Source organism: Micrasema longulum, unplaced genomic scaffold (assembly GCF_059751315.1).
Source record: "Micrasema longulum isolate JH-2025_06_02 unplaced genomic scaffold, ASM5975131v1 h1tg001665l, whole genome shotgun sequence".
NCBI classification, from domain to species: domain Eukaryota; kingdom Metazoa; phylum Arthropoda; class Insecta; order Trichoptera; family Brachycentridae; genus Micrasema; species Micrasema longulum.
Window position 1 is genome coordinate 11,001 of NW_028278844.1, and position 22,210 is coordinate 33,210.

Genomic DNA, 22,210 nt, shown 5'->3' on the forward strand with positions numbered 1-22,210 from the left:
TATGTGATTGCGCAGCAGGATTATACGTCGCGAAACGTAAATATTTTGACATTTACTATTAGGTGTTCACGGAGGTTCCATTGTGACCGCGAATACGATAAACAACCATGGTGAGATATTGTTATCACGTTTTTTATTAGCACGTCGATAGTTATTTATGATTGGGCTACTGGTGGACGAATAATCCTTCTCTGTGTGCCACTACATTGGCACACAAGACGCGAGAGTGCCAGAAATCAATGTTCAAGTACTTGTTCATCGAAATTGTCTGACATCGCGTATCATCTCAATGCTAATTATTAATAATTTCCTCGTAGATATTCCTATAAATAGGTAAGACGTACGACACGCAACATAATTATGCTTACATAGTAATATTTATAAATCAGTATGAATCTACAACTCGCCGACGAGGATGCTGCTGTCACTTTCAAAATAACCAGTGCTTGTGAGGCGTAATATAATAACAGAATAATTATTCTGAATACCAATCTAATCAAAGAAACACAAATTAACTTTTTTCGCAGGTAAGTCGTATTGACTGAGCAATATTTTTTTTCATTCGTTTTGGATATTTTTGGCGTTGATTTGTTTGAAATTTGTTCCAACTGAGGGAAAAACATTTTTGAAAACATAATATGCAAGTCTAGGCATTTACTGGTCGGTATACCGGCTTATAAATGGCCACTTTACAGCTGTATAATATTTACAATTTTATTTTATTTATCTTAATTTGATTCGTTTTATTCGTTTTATTCATTTTCATTTGTTTTATTCGTTTTATTTGTTTTATTCGTTTTATTCGTTTTATTAATTTTATTCGTTTTATTCGTTTTATTAGTTTTGTTCGTTTTATACGTTTTATTCGTTTTATACGTTTTATTCGTTTTATTCGTTTTATAAGTTTTATTTGTTTTATTCAATTTATTCGTTTCATTCTTTTTATTCGTTTTATTTGTTTTATTTTTTTCATTCGTTTTATTCGTTTTATTCATTTTATTCGTTTAATTCGTTTTATTCATTTTATTCGTTTTATACGTTTTATTCGTTTTATTTGTTTTATTCGTTTTATTCGTTTTATTCGTTTTATTCTTTTTATTCGTTTTATTCGTTTTATTCGTTTTATTCGTTTTATTCGTTTTATTCGTTTTATTCGTTTTATTCATTTTATGTCGGCCTCGTGGTGTAATGGTATGCGCGTCTACCAAACCAAATGTAAACATAAAGCGAACTGTAGCAAAAAAACTAATTTCATTCAGTATTGTAAAAGGTGCATATTTGAAAAAAGGACAGGAACCCGGAATATGGATCCACCTTTGAAACGATGAGAATATTCTTCAATTTCGGGCATTGGATGATGAAATGCACTATGAATTATGTAACCATTTATGATAACTATAGAACGACGTGCGACAAATCCAAGACATTTTAGTCGGCCTCGTGGTGTAATAGTTAGCGCGTTTGCCTACCACGCAAGAGGTCTCGGGTTCGATTCCCGGCATGGTTGACATAAAATATTTATTCGAAAGGTTGTTTTTACACTAGAATATTTCATAGTCCCTGGACTAGTACCCGAAACGTAAGACTGATCATCTTACCTTTATGTAACAAAAATGATCAAGATACGCTGAGACCGGTGTACCAATGCAGTGCCCTATGCACCATTAGGTGCGGAAAGGAAATGATAATGTCTTCGAATCACCTCCAGTATCTTCCGCGATATTGCATAGTTTTCGAGTTATGATTTTTTTAATTGGTTTTTGGAAATCTTCGACCGGACCTCGTTTATTTTTATTTTTTAATTTGTGGAATTTAAAAAAAATAGAATTGTGTCTTCTTTTATTTGAATTGTGCTTTTACGCATAAAATAATCAGCTTCGTAAGATTAATGGAACCTATAAAAGTTTTGAATTTTTAAATTTAAATAAAAAATCTAAAAGGGAAATTTCTTAGCTTTTGAATAACTTTAAAAACAATGTTTTGAGTATGTCTGGCCAGGGTTGTGGCTAGCCAATGACAGGTCATAAGCCCTGTAAATGCCTATACTCCCATATTCCCTTCTCTAAAACGTTTTCCCTTTTGGTTGCAACAAATTTAAATATGAACAACTCCCTATAGAGAAAATCCAGCTATTCTGCAAGCATTTGGACATACTCAAAACATTGTTGAATTAACTACATGTTAAGAAGAAGTATAAAAAAATGGGAAATTGTTTTCAGGCTTCGCCTAGTAGGTGAATTGGTTCAGCCGGATGAATCTCACCCGCATGATAAAGGTTTCAGCTCTTTTACTTCATTAAAGTCAACAGATGGAAAAGAGGCAGTATGGTGAATGTTACGCCGTGTGTGTAGTGGCCACTTAAACCAGCCAATGACAGGACATAAGCCCTGTAAATGCCTAAACTCCCATATTTCCTTCTCAAAAAATATTTTCCATCTCTGTTGCAACAAATTTAAACTTTGAAAACTTCTATAGACTCTCAGCTTTCATAATAACACAATAAAAGTTTAACTTAAAAGGCTATTATTTGCTGAAATCAGCCTTCAAAGATACTAAGTCGGAAAATTCCTAAGATGGTTATTTAAATAAAAATAATAAATCATTGGATATTTTTATCATTACTAATTCTAAGATCATAGAATTAAGAATAGTCCAGAAGGAGCGTAGAATCATATTTGATTAAGTAGGGTAAAAAAAATTACTACCCTTGCAACACTAACGAAACGTTCATTTTGTTTTCTTCGACGATCTGATAGATAGAAAAATAATTCAATTTTTAAGTAATGTATTTGCTACTTACACATTCATTTGCTAATTTCATTTATTGTGGATAACTTATATAGCGCCATTTTCGTAATAAAATACCTCAAGGGCGCTTTACATGGTGATTCTATTGTTAAGTTAATTTAATTGAAGCTTTTAATTTTGTAATTTAATTAAAATAATTTATTTTGTTGTCACGTGCTACGGATTTATTCAAATGATTTAGAGAACAAGTGGGTTTTAAGTTTTTTCCGAAACATCACTTTACTTTCACAGCCTCGCACCTCTGCTGGGAGAGCATTCCATGCCATAGGGCCTGCGACCGCAAATGCGCGCTCACCAAATTTAGTGCGCTGTTTGCGTAGAGGTATAATAACTTTTCCTCTCGCCGTAGACGTAGCTGATCTAAGCGTGAGACGCCTGTCAGCTAGTTAATCTGGAATGCATAGTTCCCTTAGATATTCCGGAGCCGAGTTGTGCAGTGACTTATACATAAGCCAACAGAGTTTGTATTCGACCCTCTGTGGAAAACGTAGCCAGTGTAGTTCCCGAAGTAGTGGAGTGATATGACTGAACTTAGAGATTTCGAAAATAAGTCTCGCTGCGGCATTCAATACAGATTGTAGGCGAGTCATTTTGTTCATTGGTAGACCTGCATAGATACCATTACAATAATCGACTCTAGACACTACAAACGCATTTATTAATTGACGGGCGGCATCAACCGGCAAATTTTTGCGTATGCATTTAATTTGTCTCAGCTGGTAGAAGCATGAACTTATCGTTCTACTAATTTGAGCGTCAAGAGATAGGTCAGAATTGAGTAAAACTCCCAGTAGTTTAACGGTGGGTAAAACGGCACTCCCTACATTGGGTAGAGCCGTATCCTGGATCAAATTCTGTCGTCTGGCTGAAGCCACCCACAGTTGTTCAGTTTTTGATGGTGATATGTGATCTTATCCTGTTTCTTAAAGATCCCAGCAGTATTTCTACGCTTTAAAACGGCACAACACGTCATAGTTGAATTTAAATCGGGAGTTGCGTACTAAGCGACGTCTACGAAGAAACTAATGGGTCAAAACGTAAAACTACTTCTTTTTTGAGTAGTTTAGTCGCCTTCTGTTTGATGCGCGTATGCGGTTTCTGGACTATTCTTAATTCAGGCTAAGATACTTTATTTTGTAATGTACATATACAGGGGGTTCATTTAACCCTGTCACATCCGAAACCACGATGATCAGTATGAGCAAGAAGACATATTGGCACATTAAAATATTTTTTTAGAACGAATAAAATTAAAAAAATAAAGTATTTAAAAAACAAATGGTTGCCAACTTCTGCAGGAGAGAAACGAGGAGGGGGGAGTCTGACACACCGTTAACCAAGCAGCCGCGCCCCCCTCACTTCTCCCTTGCAGAAGTAAGCAACCATTTGTTTTTTTAAATATTTTATTTTTACAAATTTTCTTCGTTCTAAATATTTTTTTTAAATATGCCAATATGTCTTCTTGCCCAAACTGATCATCGTGGATTCGGATGTGACAGGGTTTAAAGAACACCCTGTATAGGTATATGAATAAATGCAATTGAAAATTAAAAATATTCCACACTCGAAAATATTTTCGTCGTCTATTGAAATACGTTTTTTATTTTTTTAAAGTTTTCCAGTAATGCCATAGCTTTTTTTTCAGGAATATGAAGATTACCACTGTCTCCGTTGAAGAGGAATTAAAAAAGAATCCTCAAATAAAGACAGACGACCTCGACCGCTTAAAAGAATGGCTGGAGACACAACCTCACCTTCCCAAAATTTCAGGTTATTTAGAAAATATTATATCATAAAACTTACAGCATCATCATTCCATTTCCGCTCCCAAGTTGGAGCACATGGTGTCCACTAAGAGCCTCCACGCATCTCTATCGGATGCCAGCTCCTGTCAGGTTCCTGTCTCCTAAGTCAGGTTTGCGTCCTGTAGTTTCGAGCTGCCTGTTGATGTTTGTGAAGTTAAAGAGCTGAAACCTTCATTTATGCGGGTGAGATTCATCTAATTGAATTATTTCACTTCATACCAGGCAACGCCTGAAAATATTATTTTTTCAATTTCTATACTTCTTCATGGACCAGGTTATTTATCATAACTTCACAAACATCAACAGATGAAAGAATTGAAGGAATATAGATGTTCAAATATAGGCAGAATGGTGAATGTTACACAGTGTGTAAAGTGGCCACTTAAACCAGCCATTGACAGGTCATAAAGCTAGGGTTTCCTAGGACAGCGGCGCCCGTATTTTAACGGCCGTAGTGAACAGTGATGCGGTTGACAGCCGTCGTAACGGTGACTAGAGAGTGGTTTCCTATAAAAATGGTGTTGATAACACCGTTAAAAAATAAAACCACTCTCTATTCACCGCTACGACGGCTGCCTACCGCATCACCGTTCACTACGGCCGTTAAGATACGGGCACCGCTGTCCTAGGAAACCCTAGCTTAAGCCCTGTAGATGCCTAGACTTCTATATTACCTTATCTTAAATGTTCTTCATCTCTGTTGTAAAATGTTAATATTACATTTTAATGAAATAATTTGTTTTTGCCATATTATTTCTAATGGTATTTCCTGGTGTATACATTTGTATTTAATACATATTTTAACAACTGCATTGCTAATTATTATTGGATCGCCATCGGACATGTATTTATCACAATATCTTTCCTATCATTATTACAAAGTGGCATATTGCGCAATGAGATCCCATGATATGCGCCTATATCTAAATAATAAAAGTAATATTAAATAAAATGGTCTCCCCTCATTATTACGTATCTAAATTATAATAATAAAAATAGGTATATGGTTTTATTCCACTTTTATTTATAATTTTTTTACCAGTGACCGGGTTTCGTCGTGACCGACATCGTCAGACTGGTGGCAGACTAAACAAATTTCTATGTTATATACAAGTGCAAGCAGGGGTTGTGTAATCATGATTTTATATAATTATGGAAATAAAAGAGTTCAAATTAAAATAATTTAAGTATCAGGTAATAACAATTGTATGAATTTAATTTTTGTTTGAATGTATTTATGTATTTATTTATTTTTATTTAATCCAACATAAAATACAAATACATAGTTTACAAAAATGTTTATATAATAGGCAGTAGCGGCGTTAGGGTAGGGCGCGGTTGGGCGACCGCCTAGGGCGCCAGATATAAAGGGGCGCTGCAGGCGCCCCATTTTATCCTCTCGCTCATCGAGCGAGTCCATCTTACTCGCAAATTTCCTTAATCTAGCGACAAACTCGTTATAGTGGCCCACGATGAGCCTATAACTCTAAAAAAGAAATTTGATGTTGAATTTTTCTACAGCTTTTTGGACACTATTTTATTTTTTTACAATGAAAGATTTGAAAAGTTAAATAAGTACTCGAAATCTTGGTCTTTTCCGTTCAATATAAAAAAAGATTCCGGAAAAACCAGACCTCCTCAAACTCTGTAGTAATTTCCAAATGAAATTAAGAGTAGATTCTAAATCCGATATGGATGGTTGTATGTTGTGTAATGAACTCGTAAGTCTGAAATCATTTTTGAATGTGCTTAATCGTGTCATTGTTTTGAATTTTATCAAAGATCGTAACTTACAAGAGCTGTATCCAAATGTATGGATGGCGTTGCTAGTTGGGAAAGGAGTTTTTCTAAGCTTAAACTGATCAAAACTTGTCTACGATCGACAATATTTCAATCTAGATTGACAAAATTAGCATCTTTGTCAATTGAAAACGAAATTGCGGAAAACACAACCTTAAATATTTAAATAAAAGAGATCGTTGATAGAGAAAGGCTAGAAAAGTAAAATTTTATTAGTATTTTTTAAATAAATGGTTATTTCATTATAAACCTTGCCTTTTTTCGTATGGGTTTAAAGGGGTGGAAGATAGGGGGCGCCGTAGAAATCCCACCCAGGGCGCTGGTAGTGCTAAAACCGGCCCCGACAATAGGTACGGTACATTCAATATAATTTTTTATTTATTTATGGATGTAGCCACTCCACTGGCCCACACCTGAACGTACCTACGTTCCGGAGTGTCAGTGTATTATTTATTTTATACATAATTGTACATACTTTCACATCAATTGTGTAAAAAATAAAACATACCTACATCAATAAAACGAAAAATGATTTTCAAGAAACTAAAATTATATTCTGATATATGAAACATATTCCTCAGCTTCCTGCCTAGTCTTTTTAGCAATCCATTTATGGACTCTAGCTTTGAAAATATTGTTTTTCATTTTGTTCGCCAATATGTCCTTGCTTAAAAAGTTGTATAGCTTAGGGCCCGGAAAAGTATAATGCCTTTGTACGTAATTTGTTTTTATCTTTGGGAGCAGAAGTATTGTCTTTTGTCTTTACCTAGTGTCGTAAATTTGTTGTCCGTCATTATGTCTGTCAGGATTTTAATGGAATGTCTTGAAATTGTCTTTATGTATATGTGTCTTATGTCTAGTACTGGAAATTCGTGCGCACGCGTTACGCGCACACGCACACTCACTCACACGCACATACACATTCACCCACATACATACTACATGGTGAAGAAAATAATAAAATAAGGCTTCAAGTAATGTAGAAAAAAAACATACTTATTTCCTTAATTTTAAAATAAAAAACATTTTCGGTTTTGTAAAAATAATTATTAATGGAAAACATTTAAGTTTGTAAGTGAAAATTCTTGATGGAAGTTCATTGTAATTTATTATATCAATAAAACACGAGTGATACTTTAATCCACAAAATTGGAATATCCAGTGACCGGTTTCATCGCTTTCGCGACAGCTTCGAGACTGGTATCTTTATTAAAGAGTTAAATGTATAAATACTAACTAAATTATTTATATAATAAATTAGTAATAGAATGCTGTATTTTTATATATTTTTTGTTAAATTGACCATACATTTTTCTTTGCATTTTAAATAAGTTACAAATATTAATAAAAAACTATTACATTGACACAAAAAAAAAATCCCACATGATTTCACATTTTATTTTTAATTAACACTTTGAGTACCGGCTGAAAACATTTGAACATTGAACCTACCCTGTGCCCGACCCATTTTTGTGAAATTTCATGATTTGTGAAGGGTTTCTTAAAAGTGTCATAATTATTTAAAACAATTAAACAAATAAAAGTTGTATAATAGTTTTGCCAACATTGGCCTTTAGGGAGAGCCTTTGTATCCTGGAGCCGTGTATACACGTGTTTACTTGAATTTAGTTGGTGATTTTCTTTTCCTTAATTTTCAGATTTGGACCTGATACTCTTCTTACACAGCTGCCATTACAGTTCGGAGTTGACCAAACAAACAATTGACTGCTACTACACAATGAGGACCCACACTCCCGAGTTCTTTGCTGATAGGAATCCGTCTCACTCCACCATACAATTCGCCATGGAGAGAGCGTACGTGTTTTAATCCTATTATTTAATTTTTTAACTGCCTCGTGGTCTAATGATAAGCCGTTCCGTCTCGAGTCCGATTTCCGACATGGTCGAAATGATTAAAAATATATTTTTACAGTCACTGGACTGGCACCTGTAAATACAGACGATCGTTAAGCACATCGTCTTAGGAAGTGTCAAAAGTCTTTTAAAAATCATGTTCAAGCGAGCATTTTTTGCTTGAATTGGGATTTGTTGGAGTTTATAATCGTTTTAAAGTGGGCACTTTCTATCACAGAAGCCTATTTAAAATATAAATGAGAACTATTTTTAATGTTAATGAAGTAAGGAACGCGGACTAATTTTCGCGGTCATTCATTGGTTCGTTTTGATCATATGATGTCGATTAGCAAGTAGGAAGAACATACCGAGGTAAGATATAGATAGTACAGAAGTTAAGTATACCGTCTCGATATATACAGATGAAGATAGCGTTCATAATCGAGACACAGGGCGCATGAAATGTTCTAGTGTAAAAACACCTTTTCAAATTAAATATTTCACGTCAATTATGTCGGGAATCGAGTCCGAGACCTCTTGCATGTTAGACAACGCAGTGACCACTACACCACGAGGATGACATTATGACGAGCGTAAGACTAATCGTCTTATCTTCATGTTATAAAAATGTCCAAAACACACTGCGGTTGGATTTCTAAAAAAATACACGCTATTTTACATCTTTAATCCAGTCGGGGTTTTTTGTACTAAAACAAGCTTGCAGATTACAAATATTAATTGAATATTCTCTCTTTGGAAACTAGTATTTCGAACATTAATTCCTAAGGACTATATTTCTTTAAAAGGATACCGTTGACATAATATTATGTCTCACATTCACATAGGACATGTGGCGTTCGAAGTGGCCGTTTTTGGCACTATTAATTTTAAAAGGATTCGGCCAGTGTTCAGTGTTGACATTTAAATCATATATATCTGCGGAATGTCATTGTGGTATTTTTTAATAATTTTTGTACAAGTATTATATTAAAATAGTGTAGAATAAAGCTACGTATATCGCGTAGTTAATAATAATTGTTATTTGAGTTGATTTTAACAGAAACACAGAGGAAAACAGTATGTTAATATTACATTACTTGTGTATAATGTACTTATATGAAGGTACAAATTAATAAACATTTTTGTAGATTACCGATAAAATAAATCACGACTCGCCACTGCTATGTACTGTACTGGTGGATTTTTATACGCTGGCGCGTGCGCAATACTTACACATACGCATTGTGTAGTATCCGTGAATAAGCCCATGGTATGACATCGCACGGCATACGCATTATGAAAATAATATCTGTCTCTCTCGCGCTCAGACGCGCTTATGAGCGTGACATATACAACTAATGCTTTATTAGTTGCTAATGATATGGTAATACATTATACACAGGATGCTTCTGCGTTCGTCTGAATTTCGCTGCGATTCTTAATAGTAAAAATATAAAAATATCTACGAGTATCAAGTTATGGATTATAAATATGTAGTTATTTTTATTTAATCAAATTATGAATAGGTCGATTATGGAGTGATGGCGCTTTCGCAAAACTTACACAAAAACATTTTTAATGTACAGAACACTGATTTAAAAAATCTTGATGTTATATATTGTAATATTATATGTTTTTGAAAATCTCTGGATTAGATCGAAAAAAAAACAATTACTTAAGAAAATGTCATATATTTACGAGAATTTATTTTTATACAAGCATGTTTTTTATTAATATTTTGTGTTCGTCATAATTATAATTAATAGAGTATAATTAAAATGCACAGTACAAATTATATCGGAAAAAATATGTATTGTATTGATAAACAATAAATCTTGTTATTTATATACTTAAAACAATCTACACAACTTTGCATTCTAGTTTTAGAGTAATTGACTAAAAAAATACATTTTTTCAAATTTAAATTGCCCCTTGTTCTTGGAAGGACTATAATTATCAAATCACTTTCTCAGATTCTATTGAGAGAATTCAGAATAAATTTCTTAGATATATTAATTTTAAGATGGGTTTTTCTACTTATCAATTGAATTATAACAAAATTTTAGACTCTCTTAAATTAACTAAATTGCAAGAACGAAGAACATCGAACGGTCTTATGACTTTATATAAAATAATAAAACCAATGTTTGATACCCCTGATCTACTGAAATTGATTTCATTCTATGTACCACCTAGATTAAGCAGAACATCTACAATATTTTATTGTCAAAATTCTCGAACGGTAGCTCAATATAACTCACCTATTGTTGGATTACAGAATACCGGGAATGAATATGCATCACATTTTGATATATTTAGTTTATCTCTGCCTAACTTAAAAAATAAAGTGACCAACATATTTTTATCAAAAAGAGCAAATCATCTTCAGAAGATTGGGTTGGAATAGTTATAATTTGATTGATTAATGTATTTTGTTATTGTATAATTTCTTTAAAATATGGTATGTATTTCAGATAATTAATAATGTGTACAGTACGAGTATATTAATATTTCACACTCGATTTTTTTTTTTTTAATATTTTTATTTCTAAGCACTCTTTATACCACATATATGTAAATGGCAGAAATGCCGTATATAAATAAATTAGTAAAATGCAACATTTTGAAAAATGATTTGAAAAATATAAAATAATTAAACAAAGTATTTTAGTAAATTAATATAACATTTTCTTAGATCATTGTATTTTTTTTCATATACACAACCCTCTAATCCAACACCGAATTTTTAAAAAAAGATATCACATTTGGTTAAAATTGAATACAACGTTTTTTAAAATCAACATCCTGTAGATTTTAAATGCGTTAGTGTGAGTTATCTGAACGCGCCAGCTTAAATTAAACCACCAGTAGGTGTACAAATGTCGAGATCTATACTTTATGTTAGGCTGAGACAAGCATTATATATATATATACATATTGTACTAGAAAAATATTATATAGTATCACAGTTTCAAAGTTCATTATTTTTTACCACATTCAAAATTCAAGACTAATTTAATTAAATGAATTATTATTCATAAAATTTCATAAACATATCAAATTTCACCAACAAAAAACTTATAAATAATGTTAATTAAGAACTTATGTTGAATAATAGATGAGTTGACAAAAAATATTTATGAAAAACCGCTAATAAAAAATATCACAATATATTTTTTTGTAATAGACAAAAATACAACTGCGCCGCGATTATGAACGTTATCTTCGTCTGTACATATCGAGACGGTACATTTAACTTCTGTACTATCTCAATCTACCTCGGTATGTTCTACCGACTCGTCATATCGACGTCATATGATCAAATCCAACCAATGAATGACCCCGAAAATTTAGTCTGCGTTCCTTACTTCATTAAAATGATCGTTTTTATTTATATTTTTCCAAATAGGCTTCTGCGATAAAAAGTGCCCACTTGAAAGCGATTATAAACTCCAATAAATCTCAATTCAAGCAAAAAATGCTAGCTTGAACATGATTTTTATATGCCTTTGACAATTATTAAGACGGTATGCTTAATGATCGTCTATATGTATCTACTGAGCGATTACAATGCCGGCTCCTTTCACGTCGAGATATGTACACTCAGAAATATAGTGTAACAGATTAAAAAAAAAAAAACAACTATTTATTTATTAAGTGGCAACTTTCTTACGCCTATATATTTATTTATTTATTTAACGCTTTATATACATAAAAGGGCGGGTATATTGCCTTGAGGCTATTTCTTCCTACCTACCAAAACCGTTCAGTTTGAGAAAATTACAAGTACATGAACATATTAAAACTTACAATTTTATACAAAATTAACAACAAAGATTAACAAAATAAAAATATATAAAAAATTAACACTATACTATGAAGAGAGGAGAGGGGATAGGAAGGAAAGAAGAAGGATAAAGGAACAACTTACATATTAAGATAGTGACATTGATACTCTTTACTCTTTTATAGTGATGATACTCTTTTATATTAATAGATCAGAATTTAGCGATATTATTTTTGCATCTAGCCGTTGGTTTCCCAAGTTGACAGTTATGTCGGAATTTATTAATTTTTCAAAATTTATTTATTTCTCTCTCATATTTTTAATAGGCTTTAAAGAAAAAAGTGCCCACCTCAGAACGATTAAAAACTTAAATAAATCGTAATTAAAGGAAAAATTGCTCAGTGGAACTAAATTTTTGGCACTTTTAATGCGTAGATAAACGTATCGAGGGGTTCTAGACCCGTTGATTTCGCGACGTACGCTTCCCCTTATTTCATATCGATGTATTTACCTAAAACTTGAATGTGGGGGTCGGTAGTGTATTTAGGCGGCCTCCGTGGTGTAGTGGTCAAGACGCTTGACTCACGCACGGAAGGTTCCGGGTTCGATTCCCGGTGAGAACACAAAAATTAAATGTGATTTTTCTCAAGCCTGGGTGCTCTGTGATGTAATTCACCACTGTAATTAGGCCTCCTGGCCTGTTGTGGTGCAAAAAATAAAAATGTAGTGTATCTTCGCAATCGCTCGAGAGAATTTATATTTAACTATACCGTTAAGGTGAAGGTTTGACGCCCGTATCTTCCCATCATAATCGAGGCCCTGAAGTGCTTATTGTAGGTGCAGTTGTCTCATATCCAGCACCTTCATGTATTGGAACAACTGTTCAGTAGCTCAATCACAAATAACTATAGACGTGCTAATAAGAGACGTGATAACAATTTCTCACGGTGGTTGCTTATCGTATTCGCGATCACAATGGAACATCCGTGAACACCTAATATTAAATGTCAAAGTATTTACGTTTCGCGACGTATAATCCTGCTGCTATTTCATTAGCTAAATAAAAAAAGCTGTATTATTTTTAAGTGTTCAAATATATTGCTAGCTGTAGAGTGATTTAGACAAGTAAAAAAATACCGAACGTATTAAATACGATGAAATTTTCATAATGTTCCTTTTAATGTAAGAAACATGATTAAATGAGTATTTTTATTTACAACTTATTATTATTTAAATTTTGTTTATATGTTTTAATTCGTGTATATCTTAAATCTGCTATTTTTTATTCACAAATGAAATGATAAATTAGGAACCGTTAAGTCAAACGCACAGAAATTTAAATGAACCACGCTGCTAATTAGCGTATTATTAAATAATATCTATTGTCTTTATAGAGATCCCATCCCGCCTGACATTTATTTATTTATTTGGTTTACAAACAATGAAAAATAATATACAGAAACATTCAAATAAAAAAATGCACTACTTATTTTTCATCGATTACATATAAACACTAATAAAATACATTTAACAAAATGAACAATATAACCCACTATTTTATAATATAAATTAGAAAGGGTATAAAATAAATAATATGCACTTATTAGTGCAGTTTTTAGTTTTAATGTAAATTATTAATTCTTCGGAAACTATTGTTCTTAAATCAATACCATTTTTTTTCAAAAAAATCGGATATAAAATATTCGATTATATCAACAGGTTAAATAATATTCATAAGAACATCGCAAAGAGTTTTTACGAATGTGTTAGTGAAAAAGTAATGTAAAATAATGATGATAATGATAATGATGAAAAAGAATTTCACCGGTGTAAGTATAAAATTTTTCAAAAACTGCTATTTTTATTTATTTATTTATTATTTATCATGCTATTCATTGCATTTAGCCGGCGGTTGGCGAGCTAAATGTCAAGAAAAGCATTCGCCATAGTAATTGTAATTTTATTTTCACTTTTTTGTATTAGACACTCCTTACTATTTTGAAAATGCAGTATACTGTATTATTTTTTATAGTAAACGCCGATTTTTCGCCAATGAACTGTATTTATTTACAAGGAAAACAAAAAACAAACCGACACGAGCGTTCACTTAGAGATTACAGTTGCGTTGACTCGATAACTTAAGCGTGTTCATTATTGTTCACTGTGATAGCTCAAATGCTTAGCATGTTTTCAAGCACGTTGTGATTGAGCTACTGACGGGTACGTAGAGGGCTACAGAATAGTATCCTTAATAATATAATGCCAGAGTCATGGAAATGTTGCAAGAACCACAAGCTAAAGAGGTTGCTGACTACTTTCCTTGGAGAAATTGGTCGCAGGGAGTCTGAGGGGTTAATGGTGGCTGTTAGATGGCCAACACATGTTTTAATTTAAATTGTTAATATATATTTTAGTTTTTTACTGATTTAATTTTTAAGATCCTCATGACTTTTTAACTTGTTTTAACTATGTATTTATTTTAATTTTTTTTATTACATCTTTTACTTTATTTTTTAATATGCTTTTTTTTTCTCTTTCTTTAAATATGCTTTTTGCTATACAACATACATTATTTTTTTTATTATGACTTTAAATATGTTCTTACTATGTATTTTGTTTTTATTTCGCATTTTACTGAGTTTCAAAACATTTTTAAAGACATATTTATATATTTTCATGGTTTTTTTTTTTTTTTACTATGTTTTCACTGCATTTATTACTTTTTTACTATGTTTTTACTACATTTTTTACCATGTTTTTACTCCATTTTTAACTTTGTTTTTCACTTTGTCCTGTATCTTTATAACTGTTTCTATAAATTGATTTCTGTTTTTTTTATATTTTTTGACTGTTTTAGAACGGGGTAAATAACCCTAGTTAGACAGTCAAAGCAACTTTACATAAATAATAATTTTGTGTATGTAATATAATGATAATAAATAAATAATTTCTGTGAACATTGAAAACATATGAAAGTATTCTAAATAATACATATTGTTTTATTATTATTACGGATAATGTTAAAGGCCATAGAGTGAATGTATTAAATTATTTTTCAGCTGTTTTTACTTTCTACCAGGAATGACTGATGATGGAAGAACTGTCATGATTACGAAGCTACACAACCAGGATCCGACAGAATTCATATTCGCCTCAATGATCAAATACTTCATATCGGTTTCGGACCTGGCTTTGCAGGAGCGAGTAAGTAGCCATGCAATAAAATATAAGAAAATGACAAGCAGTAGAACTTCAACTATCCGAATCAATTGTGACCGGACCCCATTAGCATAATAAAAAATTCGTACAATGAGGAATTCCAGCCCAACCCGGAATAAAATTTTTAAATTTTTTTTCGTGTACACGTGAATATTTAAAAATTTGGAGTAGGATGAAATATCTCAAAAACGCACGCAAAAATAATTAAAAAATGATAAAAATAGTATTCATTTTAAAATCGTAAATGATGACGTCACTTCTTATATCTACGTGTAGTATTTCCGGTTTCCGCTTTAAAGCCCCGCACCTTGTAAGGAACGTTTTGATCATAGAAAAAAAAAGAGTATAATTTGGATAATTTGACATTTCAACCAGAGATTATGTCAACTTTCTAGGTTTTTTTAAATTGAAACGTTCGTAAAAATAACCATAACATAGAAATGTGCAAATTACGATCAACTAAATGAAGTAATCAAAGCAATATTCCATAGATTCTTGTCAGGTCAGTGAAAGTAAGAACGCCAACCGTTTCATGACGTCACTACTGAAAAGTGACACACTGATTACAGTAATTTGGCGTGGTATTTGATAAATGTAACTTTAAAAAATCATATCTTTGTAATATATATATATATATATTTGCTTAGTTAAATAGTACGCTAATAGAAAAAAAAAAAGAAAACAGTGGAATTCTTCAATGAAAACAGTCTATTTTAATTAGTTACTGAATTTATTTTGAAAATTGGTGAAAAAATTATTTTTAAAGAAAAGGAGCTTTTAATTAATTTAATTAAAAGTACCTACTAAAACGGTGCTTTGTCTAATTATTATTATGAAACTGAGGGACTGCTTTAGTTCCTTTAAGGCGGACCCTCCGTCCAGAATTTTACAAGTCCGCGCATGCGCAAATAGAGATCTTTAATATCTGTGGAACCAATCCTAACAAACACATCCAGGTTCATTTTCCATGTATTGTGACGGTTTTATAACAAATTTAGCACTTAAATCGATTGACACGATGGCATTATAATATTAAACTATGATATGTAACTCTTTTATGCTGAAATGATGGGATAAAATTGCTATATAGTTAATTGGTAAATTGTTTTCAGGCGTTGCCTAGTAGGTGAATTGGTTCAGCCGGATGAATCTCACCCGCATGATAAAGATTTCAGCTCTTTTACTTCACAAAAGTCAACAGGTGGAAGAGTTGAGGAAATTTTGATATTTAAACATGGGCAGAATGGTGAATGTTACAGTGTGTAAAGTGGACACCCAAACCAGCCAACGACAGGTCATAGGCCCTGTAGATGCCTAGACTCTTATATTCCCTTCTCTAAAACGTTTTCCCTCTCTGTTGCAACAATTTTAAATATGAAAATCCAGCCAGTCTGCAAGCATTTGGACATACTGAAAACAGTGTTGTATTTCAAAGCACTTCATTTAAATTTCTGTGTTTATCTATTTTATTTATTTAAAACTTCAAGTACAAATAATAAGTACATTGGCGGACTTATTGCTAAAAGCAATATCTTCCAGCCGACCAAAAAACAGATTGGCCCAAATTTTGTTCCAAAAAAACATCAATATATACCAAAAGATAGGTACATGCATACAAAAAAGCCTGATTAATTCAAAATAACCGCTGTCTTATGCCGAGATAGACAGTGGTGTAGTCCTAAATAAAAAAAGTACCAGAGCTCACTGCTACCACTATGGTGAAGTGGGGGGGGGTTAGGGGGGACACATGTTTGGACTTTTGCCAGTTATCGGCAATAAATACGTTTGTTGTTATTTCGAATTGTTTGAAGAGACTTAAGGAGATATTTTTGGATACGTATATATTAAGCTTAATAAAAAAAAGTACATTATGTTATGCATGTTAAATGATGAGGGATGTGGGATCAGATAGTGTGTTTGGAAGGAGAGAGAAAGAAGAACCGAGGAAATAAAAAAGGGATAAAAATACATATTTAAGAAAAAGAAAAGAAAAAATCCGCAAAACTCAGGGAGTTCAAGCTTCTGGGGATATATAATAGTGTGTCAGGCGTTTCTTGAAGGTGGCTAGATTAGGAGCATTTTTTATATGAAGAGGTAGCTAATTCCAAAGTCTGGCAGCTTGGACGGAAAAGGAATAGCTGAAAAATGATGTGCTATGTCGAGGAATGGAAGGTGTTCTCTCCTAAGAAGAGCTAGCTGTAGTAGTAGGCACAAATTTGACGTATGTACTAAAGAGCTGAAACCTTTATTTGAATTATCTACGTGAAATAATTCAATTAGATGAATCTCACCGGCATAAATAAAGGTTTCAGCTCTGTAACTTCACAAACATCAACAGATGAAAGAATTGAAGGAATAAAGATGTTCAAATGTGGCAGAATGGTGAATGTTACTCAGTAAATAAGAGGTTATTTATCATTCCAGGGTACCTCAAATGGTTTAATCATAGTGTTGGACCTGGAAGGCGTCACATTGGCCCACGTGGCCAGACTGGGCATTTTGACAGTCAAGAAATCTCTGATGTATCTACAAGTGAGTTAAACGGCTGTAATTTGTATTTTATTGAAGAAAATAAAACAAAATAAAGTTTAAATTTGTTACAACAGATAAGGAAAACATTTTTGAGAGGGGAATATGAGAGTCTAGGCACAAGAAGAAGCTGGTAAAAGAAGCATAAAAATTGGTTCAGCCGGATGAATCTCACCCACAAATTAAAGGTTTCAGCTCTTTTACTTCACAAACAACAGATGGAAGAGTTGAGGAAATGTGAATGTTCAAACATAGGCAGCATGGTGAATGTTACACCGTGTGTGAAGTGGCCACTTAAACCAGCCAATGACAGGTCATAAGCCATGTAAACGCCTAGACTCCCATATTTCCTTCTCAAAAATGTTTTTCCTCTCTGTTGCAACAAATTTAAATGTTTATTTTTGTTCATTGTGATCTCTCAAATGCTTAAAGCATGTTAACTAAAAAATGTGTCTTCAGTGGTTAACTCAAAAATGTGTTTTTAGTGGTTTTATTTCAAAAATGTGTCTTCAGTGGTTAACTCAAAAATGTGTTTTTAGTGGTTAACACAAAAATGTGTTTTAGGTGATTAACTCAAAAGTGTGTTTTAGTGGTTAACTAAAAAATGTGTTTTAAGTTGTTAACTCAAAATTGTGTCTTCAGTGGTTAACTCAAAAATGTGTTTTTAGTGGTTAACACAAAAATGTGTTTTAGGTGGTTATTAACTCAAAGGTGTGTTTTAGTGGTTAACTAAAAAATGTGTTTTTAGTGGTCAACTCAAAAATTTGTTTTTTTTTGTGGTTAAATCAAAAATGTGTTTTAGATGGTTATTTCAAAAATGTGTTTTAGCGATTAACTCAATTATGTGTTTTTGGTGGTAAACTCAAAAATATTTTTTTAGTGATTAACTCAAAAATGTGTTTTTAGTGGTTAAAAAGTGTTTTCAGTGGTTAACTGAAAAATGCTGTTTTTGAAGTTATCTAGTTGTAGTAATTACCTCACAGTATGGTGAAAACTTTTCTTAAAATTGTTTTACGGCATATTTTTATAACAAATAAAAAGGGTGCATAAAAAAAAATTGGCTGAACAATTTTTTTTACAATAATAAAGAGATTTTAAAATTTAAATTCACCTGCACAAACAGTTTCACGAATTCGAATATATGTTACTGTTATTTTTTAAACTTTGATCTTTCTTTCAGGATGCAATGCCGGTCCGGTTGAGCGCCATTCATTTCATTAACCCCGTTCCCTTTATGGACAAGATTCTCGCTTTGATGAAACCATTCATGAAAAAGGAGCTGATGGACACGCTGTTTGTGCACGCGCAAGGCATGGACTCTTTCTTCCAGCACGTGCAGAAGAAAGTAGTCTGCGAAGATATGGGAGGAACCGCGCCGCATTCCTTGAAATTGAGAGGTAATTTAAGAAAACATCAATTCATTATCATAATAATCAAACAAATAACCGCTATCAACTTGGTAATCATTTGGTAGACACAATCGGATATAAAAAAATGTCTTTAAATGCTCTTGTTGATGCTTGGCAATCGCGATGGGAATCTTCCCCTTCTAGGAGGGTCACCTTTCTTTTTCAGCGCTTCTTAGGTTATCCCCGATCACTGGACTACGCAGTTTTTATCAGGTCATGGTAAATTTAATAACAAATTATTTGTTTTCAATATTGTTGATTCCCCTTCGTGGTGCTGCGGATATCCTAATCAATCTTCTGAACACATCCTGTGGTCTTGTCCCTTTCCCCCTTTCCATGATTACCGAATGGAGCTTCTCACTACTATCAGTGGCCCGGTTATAGGTCCTGTTGGCATCATGTCCAATCAATTTAATCCCAGTTATTGAAGAATTCACTTCCCTCTTTTCTCAATCCACTGAAGTGCATATTATGGACTCGTGGGTGACCTTCTTGCAATAAGATTACAGAGAGCTCCTTCGGGCAGCTTTTCTTGTTCGGCGACGAGCAACTGTGCCGTGTATGTGGGCGCCGCCAAGGAGACTTATGTCCTCAGATGCGGTGTGCGGTATGTGGTGGGCAAGCTGTACCAACTTGTACCAATCCAAACCAATCTTCTAAGAGCAACTTTTGTTTTTATGCCCCAATGTCCAGAATGTGTAGATTAGTCAATTCGTCACATGACTTGAAATTCTTTGGGATAGATCTTCCGGCTTTTTGTAGATATCTTCGCCATTAACACAGTGCGGGATGAAGACGGATTGGCATAGGTTAGCTCGGAGTCTTATTTGTTGATCGTGTTTATGAATATGTAGGATAAAGATGTTGGGTGTTTGGTTGGAGTTCCTACCCCAGTTAGAGATTGACAGAGAAGACAAGAGGTTGGTGTTTAATGCGTATTTATTACATGGCGAATAAGATACAGCACTTGGTTATGTAGCACGAGCGTAGCGGCGATGATGGGTTGAAGTAACTGCACTTGAACTACATGCTGGAACTGTGTGATGTCGTCGAGCTGGTCTGACGTGAACTGAACTGACTAACTGACGTTGGCTGCGTCCTCTGGTCTCTTTATAGACGACGTTTCTTTGTTTTAAAAAAAAAAAATATTTATAAATTTATTGCAAAAAAATAATATACATACTTAATAACAGGGAATCTATATAAAACCAATTAATGTAAAATGAAAACAGAGTGTTCTCTGTTTATGATAGTCTCCATTTAACATGGCACAGCCTGTTCTAAGATGGAGATTTTTTATCTTTAGAGCGGAAGTAGTCCTATACTAATAAAACAATAACATAAAAAAGAAAAACTAAAACTACTTAATTAAGTAGTTCATTTCTTCATGGTAGGGACGATGTGAATGTACTGTAGAACGATGCCCTCCGATTTCATGTGAAAAACTCAAAGTTGCATTTTACAAATGTATTGGATTCGATTGAAAATGATGACATTGCATCGTCAGTCATTAGTCTATTTTAGGTGAACTAATTTAACACGTGTGTGTCATCGACTATGGACTAAGGACCCTACAAATATATTAAAAACCATTATTTGATTGCCCATGTTTGTCTTTGCTACGTAGTTTTATGTTCTTTTTGTTCAGTTTCTTGTGTATACGTTTCTTCGTGTAACTGTTGTAAATGGCTTAGGCCGTTTTTATGATAAATAAATAAGAAAACATGTACTTTTTAATTGCATTATTCACAGTAAAAAAACATTGTTTATTTCAGAAATAACCAATGCTAAAATAAACGCCAACTCGGAATACTTCCTACAAGAGGAGAAGTCGAGGGTCGTGGAAGGTCTGAGGCCCGGAAAGCCCAAGGATGCCAGTGACGTGTTTGGAGTTGAAGGGTCTTTTAAGAAACTAGATATAGACTGAATATTGAGAAATATTTATAATAATTACGTAATTGAATCTGTTAATTGGTAGTTACGCAAATACATTAATCTTTTTTCTGTAATGAAAATGTACACCTCAAATTATGAAGTATGAATACATCATTTTCATAAATTCTATTTTCAATTGGCAATTTCTTCTAATCAACTTATAAAATAAATGTGTTCTTTAGATAATTTAATGCTCTAAACGTCACTTTATAATGGCTTTTACGTAACCTTAGAAACAAGTTCGGTATTCTTAAATAAAACCATCTGCCTATTAATGCACTTTGAGCCCTCTAAAATTATGACACTTAGCTCATGCCCAAACGGTCAGTCATGCCTGATGCATATTTAGTCGTTTTTTGACCTCCAGCCAGGTTTTGAAGTGATTTTGACATTTAATTAAACTCGGGGGAAAAATAAATTGCATATAAGTGATTTTCATCACGTACCATTGAATAATTATGACCTACATAATTCTAAATAACTGTAATTAATTAATATAAAATTGGGATAATCTTTCAAAGAATCTTACAACAGCAAAATCGTCTACAAATATTTACACTAATGTTTAAAAAATAAATAAAACGTGATTATTTTTCAATAAACTTTATTAACTTGATAATTTACCATAAACATATTTAAATATAATAAATAACAGTCAATATTAGGGTAGGTTTCCATGAGTGGAATATTAGATTAATTCAATTTAGTTTCACAATCCAACTATGTAATTTAAAAATTGACAATATGTTTACAATCATAAAAATCAATATGTATCTTTTTTGGGTGATCCCGTGTAAGTTTGATTCCTTCCGGCGTTCCGGCTAATATTGCAGGAGCCATCTTCAGGGTAAACTGTGTGTTTTGTAGAAAAAAGACGTGTTTACCTACCTAATATAATAAAAGTACATACTTTCAAAACGACCCGAATTTTTACCGGACATGGAGCTATGAGAAGTTACCTATATAGGTTTAAATGAAGGAATGATGACTATTGTCCATGCGACGATATTTCTTCACAGAGTATCGAACATTTGTTATTTCAGTACCCATTTTTCAGTTTACAA

General features: G+C 32.8%; 1 protein-coding gene across 1 annotated transcript; it reads left to right on the plus strand.

Moving 5' to 3' along the window:
* Positions 1-323: 323 nt before the first annotated feature.
* Positions 324-21,270, plus strand: LOC148274376 (alpha-tocopherol transfer protein-like). The gene is made up of 7 exons (XM_088237173.1): positions 324-527; positions 4,454-4,578; positions 8,072-8,228; positions 15,114-15,258; positions 17,698-17,805; positions 18,983-19,199; positions 20,987-21,270. Exons 2-7 carry the CDS (start codon positions 4,458-4,460, stop codon positions 21,136-21,138), a joined length of 900 nt encoding a protein of 299 aa, XP_088093299.1. The 5' UTR covers positions 324-527; positions 4,454-4,457; the 3' UTR covers positions 21,139-21,270.
* Positions 21,271-22,210: the final 940 nt, after the last annotated feature.

Bases quoted from the DNA above. Each gene is read 5' to 3' on its own strand.
- LOC148274376 (XM_088237173.1), top strand. From the start codon at position 4,458: ATGAAGATTACCACTGTCTCCGTTGAAGAGGAATTAAAAAAGAATCCT. The intron at 15,259-17,697 runs GTAAGTAGCCAT...TTATCATTCCAG, and splicing joins ACCTGGCTTTGCAGGAGCGA to GGTACCTCAAATGGTTTAAT. The intron at 19,200-20,986 runs GTAATTTAAGAA...TGTTTATTTCAG, and splicing joins GCATTCCTTGAAATTGAGAG to AAATAACCAATGCTAAAATA.